This window comes from Asparagus officinalis, chromosome 1, assembly GCF_001876935.1.
Source record: "Asparagus officinalis chromosome 1, Aspof.V1, whole genome shotgun sequence".
Taxonomy (NCBI): domain Eukaryota; kingdom Viridiplantae; phylum Streptophyta; class Magnoliopsida; order Asparagales; family Asparagaceae; genus Asparagus; species Asparagus officinalis.
This window is the reverse complement of record NC_033794.1, coordinates 107,336,470-107,346,073: the sequence shown is the minus strand read 5'-3', so window position 1 is coordinate 107,346,073 and position 9,604 is coordinate 107,336,470. Positions and strand designations below refer to the sequence as shown.

Sequence of the window (9,604 nt, the reverse complement as noted above, 5' to 3'; positions counted from 1 at the left end):
ATGTATTTTGCCATTTTTTTCTTTCTCTACTGGTGTTGTTTTTCTTTTCTCTCTTCTTTTGGTTCGTGTTCTGTCTTCCCGATTCTCTCTTCTTTTTCCTCGTTTTTTTTTTCTTTTCTTTATTTGCTCGTTTCTCTCTCCCCTTTTTTCCTTTTATATTTTTCTTCGTTTATCTTTTTCATCTTCGTTTTTTACTTTTTTTTCTTTATCTGCTCGTTTCTCTGCTCATTTTTTATCTTTTTTTTTCTTCTTCGGTTATCTGCTCGTTTCTCTGTTTTTTATTTTATTTTTCATCTTCTGAAGATAGTTCTGTTCATGTGAATTGATAGATAATTTTGTCATATGCATTATAACTACATAATATATTATAATATATTGTTGTCATGTTATTGAGGGGCCTCAGGGCTCGTATGAAATGTTTATCTTGAGGAATTAGACATCATTTATGGAACTAAGAAAAGAATTAGTAATTTTACGTTTTGGTCTTACCGTCTTATACTTAAGATGGGTTAATCAATTGATTGTTTGACTGTAGAAATGCTACCTAACTTACAAAGAGATTTACTGACTAATTGCTTGTTTCTTATTAATACATATCATGATATCAATCATAACTGTTGAAAATGTGATACTATTTGATTTCCTGTGCGAGACTGCGAGTATTGATTCTTGCTATTTGAGCTCGGTGTAGTGCTACACTGCTATTAGTTGACTTGAAAGTTGAAACTTGATTCGCCATTTATAACCTGTAAAGAAGGAAAAATTTTGTATAGTTGTATATCTTCAAAAATTTTGTGGTCTAGAGTGCGCCTCGCTTCGCTCGGGTGCGCACATCGCATTGCGCTTTGCGCATGTACGCGTAAACTGACTTTGTGTCCCGCATTGCGCCTTGCGCATTGAAAACACTGAATAGTAGATAGACAGCCTTGTACTATTGCCAAATTGAATTTAAATCTAACTATTGGTTCTTGCAGTGAAAATCTAACTATGTTTTGATTTCATGATTAATGCAAGATGGAAGATAATCAGAATGTCTCTATTTTGCTATTTCATGAGGATACTGTTGATTATCTCCTCATTCGCATAATCAACATGGTTGCACAAATAGGAGGTCTAATTACGAGTATCTCGCACCTCATATCACAAGAAGAGTTAAATCTACACATCTCCCAACTCAGACATGGCATTACGGACCTTGGCCTTCAATACTTGAAATCTAAGATGGAGAGCAATCCACGTGATTTTCGTCAAGTATATCGTATGTATCTAGATTGCTTCAAGAAATTGTATGGTCTTGCGAGAACGTGGGCATTTACAAGATATACGGTATATCAGCGTTGAGGAGATGGTTGCTACTATCATTTTCATTGTTACTCAAAATCAATGATATTGCATCACACTGAGATATTTGATCGATCCCAATTTGCAGTCAGCGTCTGTTTCAATAAGGCACTCCAAGCCCTTGTGTCATTAACCCCTTGTATGATGGCTCCTACCGATCCATCAAATAGGTCACATCCGAATCTCGTTTTTGGCCTTATTTCAATGTATTGAAATTTAAATATACTATATAAGTCTTCATTCATTATTGTTATAATTTTAAAGTCACATTTCATATATGTTAATGGAATATATAGAACTGTATCGGTGCTATTGACGAAACCCACATTCCATGTATGGTGTATGGCGAGGACCAAACCCCATATTGTAATAGACATGGCTATCTTTCTTAATATCCTTACGGCATGCATATTTGATCTTAGGTTTATTTATGTCTTAGTAGGATGGGAGGGATCTGCCAAAGATTCACGGGTCTTGAAGGATGCAATGAGTAGAAGTGCATGCAATCTTTCACTCCCAAATGGTAAATATTTTTTATCAAATTGTTAGATTTTATATTTATTGATTATAATTCCAAAGAAATATTAATGCAGGTAAATTTTATCTAGTTGATTATGGTTACCCAAATAGGCTACAATTCTTGGCTCCATATCAGGGTACCAGGTACCACCTTAAAGAGTTTGGCCCAACTAACAACCGTCAGCGACCACGCAATACTCATGAGTTATTCAACCATCGACATACATCTCTTAGAAATTGTATTAAACGTATCTTTAGCGTTTTTAAGTCTAGGTTTACTATTTTTATGTCTCAACATCCAGGTTTTCCATATGAGACTCAAAAAAGTATGATCTAGGTATGTATCAGTCTGCATAATTTTTTAAATATAGAGAACTCTAACGATGACGTTAAAGTTTTCGATCTTCCTCTAGAGGCGCCATGCAATGTTGCTCTGATTGGTGGTGATTCTGATGAGGACGATGACCTACAGACTCAACAAGCACAACGGACAGTTGTATCACATTGGAGAGAACAAATGGCAAACACAATGTGGGAGGATGGGACAAATGTAGCCCAAGGAGTCTAGAGCAAAGTTATATGCCGATAGATTATATTTATAATAATTAAGATTTAAGTTAATGACTAAGACTTTATTTGTAATAATTGTGACTTTATCATCATCATTGTAATAAATACAGGAATGATTAAATATTTATTGCAATTAAAAATTTTGTTAATATAGCATAATAGTTAAAATAAACATCAAAATATTCAAAGATTGATTAATATTATCATTAATATTATTAATATTATTATTAATATTTTATATTAAAATAATCATAAAAATAATATTAATATATTAATATTATTAATATTATTATTAATATTTTATATTAAAATAATCATAAAAATAATATTAATATATATTATCATTTATTCATGATTTGATGTAATAGCGAGTTAAACTTGAACTTAATTGATCTATAAATATCATATTATAAAAAGATATCATATCAATTGTCCCACTCAAATTGTCTCATTATCCCATTTTACCTCACTTTATCCTTAATTTATCCCACTCAAATTATCACAATAGGTAAAATTATCCCATTGGGACAATTAACCCAATTTTCCCCAAAGTACCCCTATGAATAACCCCCCCCCCCCCCNAGTGGTTGCATAAAAGAATTCATCGAAACTATTTGAAGGAATGGTTCCCTTTCTTTCATATGGTACATTAGGTTCTTCCCTGTGCCTCTCCTATAAACCATGGAAGACCAGATTTTACTTTGCTAAAATATGTAGACTACAAAGGAACTTGAAAAGTTTCACAATAAGTAGTTACTCGAACTATCTTAGCATTTGGGTAAACTAACACAGCAGTTTTGAACTGGTAACGATTGTTGTGAATTCAGACTGAACTTGAAACCAATTCATGATACCATCAAATTTGTTAACACAATAAATGGGATATATCGAGAAAACTGCATACCTTCCACAACACCTCTGGCATGTCGAGTGCGGGCTGAGCAATAGCAAGCTCAAATATTGCTCGAGCCCGATCAGTTTCATTTAATGATCTCTCCAGCTCAGCATATTTGCTCCAAGCATAGCAATTTGCAGGAGCCCACTCGAGATACTTCTCGTATAGGGTTCTGCAACGATCGATTTGACCCATCTGGAGTTCAATTTCTATGTACTTCTTAAATATCTGTAATTTATGGAAGTCATGTAAGAAATCTAGTAGTGTGCTCGAAGACATGGAACCAGTTATTTCAGATAACATAATACCGAAAAGGAAAAAAACTGTTGGACACCTTATCTTTTGGAGCCTTCCCAATTGCATTGCCCAGGACTAGGCGTGCATCCTTGAGATTTTTTTGCCTTAACTCGAATTGAGCTGCCATGAGCCATATCTTTGCAAAAGAGAATTTCTTGTGAGGAATCAAGTTAAGGCATGCCCTGGCAAAGAAACACAACAAAATAAGGAAACAATTATTCGGTTGAATGAGTAGATTCAGATACTTATTAATAGAGGAAATAATGAATACTCCTTTTATCATCATCCAGATTAATAGGCAGATAATATGTGGCATGTGATAAACAAATATAACATAATACAAATGAGGAGAACCATATTCATATAGAAGAGACAGACTAAGAAAAGAAAATAACTGAATACACAAAATAAATTAAATTGTTTACCCTTATATCAATAACACGATTAGGAGAAGTCGACCCAAGCTGTAGTGGAACAACTTAAAATCAACACAAAGAAGAAGTCTATCATTTAAGGATCATCTTTAAATACACAAATATAACATAATACAAATGAGGAGCACCATATTCATATAGAAGGGACAGACTGAGAAAAGAAAATAACTGCACACAAAAAATAAATTTAATTATTTTCCACCCTATCAATAACACGACTACGAGCTATAGCGGACCAACTTAAAATCAACACAAAGAAGAAATCAATCTTATAACAGGGCCATCTTTAGATACACTAATTACCATACGTTAATGCCAGCTACACCTCCATACAGGTGTATCATTATAATGTTTTGAACACTTATTCCACTTTTTCAAAAAGTATAGCCTATATTTCTTGAATTTCACAGGTAAATCAGTCACCTTCAAGATGGATTCTCCCGCGTGATCTTCTAACATAGCATACATGTAACAATTAACAAACTTTACCATCCATGGGTACCTCTAATTTCTACACCGTGTATGCCACTTTCGAAAGTAGAAGCAGGAAGCAGTAAAGAGAAGTAAAAGCGAAAAAAGTACTGCAAAATTTTGGGCATGTGCAAATGCAAACATAACAAAGATACCTTAGGAATAAAAGAAGAACCTCATAGGAGGCCTGATTAATTAAAAAGTAAATGAGAATCATTAAAAAGCACTGGAAATGAAAACCTTCCATAAGAAAATTGAACAAAGAGAAGAATTTAAAATTAAAAATATACATATTTATGCATTGGCTAACAATTGGAAAGCAAACGAGTTTCAAACAGTAAATTATATGTTTTTCCCAGGGTTTCCTGTACATCATCAGGGTTGTTAAACTGGTTTGTCCAGTGTCTTTAATGTGTTTCCCCTAAGAGTCAGAACAACGTCCAAAGCATTTCCCCTTATATTCAAAATTTCAAATAGGCTTCACCTCAATTTCTCTGCTTCCTGTACACTACACAAAATCATGCTTTCTGCTTCCCGAAATTCAGTTCTCTCCATGTACAGTGTCCACCTTAGGTTTCACATTTTCCAATAATCATATGCCTATGCCTGTAGGATCTCAAAATTTGTGGAACAATCTCTTCAGACTCAGAATTTTTCTATTCCTAAAATATCCACCTAAAGCATTTTTTTCCTTTCTACTGAGGTTTAGGCTGTGTTTGATTGTGTGTTATTGAAACAGCATTTTTGTATCCAATGCTGTAATTGGAATTATGCAATGAGCTCAGCTCCAACTTTACCTTGCAAATTGTGCTATAAACATCCACACTATTAAATATGAATCTCAATACTACCTTCTCATAGTTTCTTTCAATTAATGGTATCTGTGTTGGCAAGGATCTCATATTTAAAAATTTTGAAGAAAGTTGGCATCTAAGTAATAGATTATTTGACGTATTTAGAGAAGCAAACTATCCAAACAATATTGAAAATAATTGGAATTGCATGATGTTGAAAATGCATTGTTTTTCCAACAATATATAACTGGCAATGCAATAAGAACAGCAGATATTCAATCACTAAGAGACTTTATTGCTTTGATTTGGCACCATATATTGCCTAAATATGAGCTAGTAAATCAACAAAGTCTAAAGTTAGGTTTATCTGTGAAAATTCTAGCTGGAAGAAAGTTCATTCCCTTAAAAGAATAGGAAGGTGCTCAAAGCAGCATACTAAGGTCAATTCTCAAAAGAAAAAAACAATTTGAGTTTTCCCTGATATTTCTTGACAATTCACATATAAAGTTTCAACATTTCACAGAATCTTATACGATCAGTAATTAACACAGTCAGATATAATTTACATTTCATTGTATATTTAAAAGTATAAATATCATAATTATTGCTTGTATAAAAATGGAATATGTTCCAATACATAAATAAATTATATAATCTTATTTTACAGTTACACAAAGAGGATGAAGAGCAGACATGTCTGTAAATAGTTATATAGAAGTATGAACAGTAAAATAAGTCATCATTAAGCATACTGGGCAACAGAGTAAGACTATCAAATATCATACTACTCATGGTGCTTAAAGATGTCACAATACAGTTGCACAAGAGGATGGTATGAACAATAAAATAAGTCATCATTAAGCATACTAAGTAAGATTATAAAAAATAATACTACTGATGGTGCTTAAAGATGTCATACATGTTTTCATAAACGTGTCATCGTACAACATTCTTTTGAGGACCAAAAATGTCCCGAGTGTCTGTGCTTGATGTCTATGCTCATTGTCCATACTTACTGGAAGCCAACATCACAAGAAACTTTTCTTTAAAAAAGAATAGTTCTTATGCATCTTGAGTTGAGTCTACTTAAATTTCATTTTAGTAATGTCTAAAATGTTACAGGAATCTCAATTAACAAATAGTGTGGTTCTTAGTAAACCACGTAGTTCAATTAGTCTTTCCCAACTATGTCTTCAAATAACATCCTCTCTATTTTGCTTGTGAGACCATTCTCTCTTCGACTAACACCTATTTCTGAAACCAGTCAAATCCTACATCCACTTAACCCAACCACGACTAGCTTATAGAAATCGTAAACTGTCAACCTTTACCTGATTTTGGCTAAATGCCTAAATCCGTATTTAAAGCCTCCTAAAAATCATAAAACATGACACACCCTGTATGTTTGCAATGAAGAAGCTTTTTTGCCATATAGTTGTCGCATTTTAGCTATTGTGATTGGATCATTTAGATATCAGATCTAGTTACCTGATTAATCAAGGATTAACTTGTGTTTTTCCTCTTTACTCCCATCTTCTAACTTTGAAACATTCTGGGTTACTTGGATAAAACAATCAAGTTGAAATGACAAACAAATCAGCACTTGACATAAGTCTTTCCAAATTGTGTTTACATGAAATTACAACAACTAGATATTGATCCTCATTTCTCTAACATGTTGCCCTTTACCAACAATATAACGCACCAGTTATTCACTATGCGTAACCATATTGGATGTGCATCTGATATGATCCAATTATATTTATCAATTATATTGCCCTACTGATTCGGTCCATATCAAGTCTTCAAATGGTGTTTTCAACGTCGTATCCATTTGGGGTGTTGTTTGATCACTAAAAGGGATAATATTATGTTTATAAATTAGTTTTGCATTATTTTATGAATTTATTTTATGGATGTACAATACATTTCACAGAGTTCATAATTAGATTATACTTTTTCACAATATGCACAAAATATTATTTAATCATCATATTTGGACTTTACATATTCATATATATCATTTTGTATTGTTATCTGATATCCTTATCCATATCCTTGTAGCTAGACAAACAAATATGTGACTAAGCCTTTTCAAACCCATTGGCATTAACTTAAAACTTGCAGTTTACTGATATTAAGCCCTGTTCTAATTTGAAGTCTTAGAAGTTGAATATATTACACAGTTACTATTCCTTCAGTAGCATCAATAGGAATGGACAAAGTAATTGTTGATTTTCTGCTTCTTATGAGTTGAATATTTTCTTCACTGAGAGATTGGAGCTGGAAAATTCAGGGGATTCATCTAAAGTACTATCCACTCTCAGTCGCCTTCCCCTTCATCTTAATTAAGCATTAAATATCATAGGCATCTACTTAATTGAGGACAAATACTACACACTAATATTAATTTTTAAAAATAAATTCTAGTATTTTGACAATTCCAGGATACACAGGAACGAAAGGAGAATGGGGAAAATGGGTTTGATGAACTCTGCTTTTTCAATCCTAGTTTCTAGTTGTGGAGAAGAAATTTGGCTTGAGCAGCTCTCATGCATATACTTCATTGTAGTCGTATGCCTAGGATTTATTCTGTTTGAACTTTGATCTAGCTATAGACGCAAGTGAGAAAAGAAAGGACAAGAAAAGTGAAAAAATAAGAAGTTTTAACTTAGGCGACCACATCCTCTTCTCTGTAAAATAGAGACAGCATCTTCAAGGGTACAGGACAGTGAAGTATTCTTCCAGGACTAACAGGACGAATATGGACAAACTTCAGGTGTTACAAAAAGGCTACAAACAGTCACCTATCACCTTGAATTTTTTTCGCCAATTCAGGTCACTTTTACACTCGCATCAAGCTTGATGCATCATCTAGCTGAAATTTGAAATTGATTTCATTTTCTCAACGTTCCTAAATAATTCTTTCACACCTGCTTAGGGTTTCAAATATAAATTACACATTTTAGCTTTAATTAAAAAAGATCAATTTTCAAGCCTCCCTATCCGCTTTCTGACTAGAACATTTTAACATTCTTTGAATATCTAATCGGAATTTAATCACATGTATCAGAATAAAATTTTTCTTATACGTCATGAATCATGATAAATATTCAAATCACCTAGCAATATTTATTGTTAAGCCATTTTTCTGTTTCTCTGTCTATTAATTGTCTCTAAGACTAGTGTTTTTATGATTTCTTTAGCCAATTGAAACCAACTAAGGCGTCACAAGTAGAATAACACGTTACATATACCTGTTAACAAATCCCCATGACCCGCTAAGTAACTAAATGCAAAATCAAACACATATTACTTCTTTTCATCCTTTCTAATCATTACGGTTTAGCAAAACATTCTTAATTTCTACTAAGAAATGGCCAATATGTAATTCTTATGAGTAATGCTGATGTCATGGCGTGAACTTCGATTTTCATTTCATACAAGAAGTATAAGTAAGCTGAAGGTCAAGGAACAAGATAAAAGATAAAAGTTGTTTGCTTGACAATATCTGAATAAGCAAACAATGATTTCTATATGACAGTATTGTGACTCAGTTCTCAGCAATATTACTTAAAGAAACCATATGATATACCATAAGCATTTCTTCTTAAAATTTTGAAATGAAGTTATAATATCAAGATAAGAATCCTTACATGTAAACTTCTCTTGTCCGCTCCATATCTTTCGCATCAAGTTCCTCATAAAGTGCATAATTGATCCTAAAGTATGCAATAACTGAACAAATGAGTATTCATAACACACAAGTGCTAGGGGAGTAAAAGCTTTCAGGGAAATCACCACTTACCACAAATAAATGTACCGCTGCCAGTATCTCTTCTCCTCAGCTGGCGGCACATACCCTACAGCCCTCTCATAAACCTCCCTAATCATCTCTTTTCTCCCCACACTCTCCTCCAACCTTATATAATCGAACCACGTATCATAGCTCAAGGGGTTCTTCCTCACCTCTTCCTCGTACTGAAACCTCCTCTTCCCCACAATTGCATCCTCTATCCCCTCCCTATCCCCAAACTGCTTCTCAAAAGCCACAAACTTCCTATACAAATCCTCCGCCCTCCCCTTCGGTATATGATCCAGCGCGTACTTGTAAATGCACCTCGCCCTCTCCGTCTCCTTGTTCCTCTCCTCGAACTCCGCAAACGCCACAAAGAGCACCTCGGCCTCCTCATCTTCCGACAACAGGTCCACCGCTCTCTCATACACCGCCCTCGCCTTGGCAACCTCCCCCATCTTCATCTCAAACTTGGCGTACTTAATCC

At 33.8% G+C, this 9,604-nt stretch overlaps 1 protein-coding gene across 1 annotated transcript in view; it reads right to left on the bottom strand.

Annotated features, from left to right (window-relative positions):
- Positions 1-9,602, bottom strand: part of LOC109838969 (crooked neck-like protein 1) — a gene marked incomplete at its 5' end in the record, with an annotated part of 14,918 nt that extends 5,316 nt beyond the window's left edge. Inside the window, 4 exons of the mRNA XM_020407403.1 lie at positions 3,335-3,553; positions 3,660-3,804; positions 8,978-9,043; positions 9,130-9,602. Coding sequence (XP_020262992.1) covers positions 3,335-3,553; positions 3,660-3,804; positions 8,978-9,043; positions 9,130-9,602 — 903 coding nt within the window. The remainder of the gene's footprint in view (positions 1-3,334; positions 3,554-3,659; positions 3,805-8,977; positions 9,044-9,129) is intronic.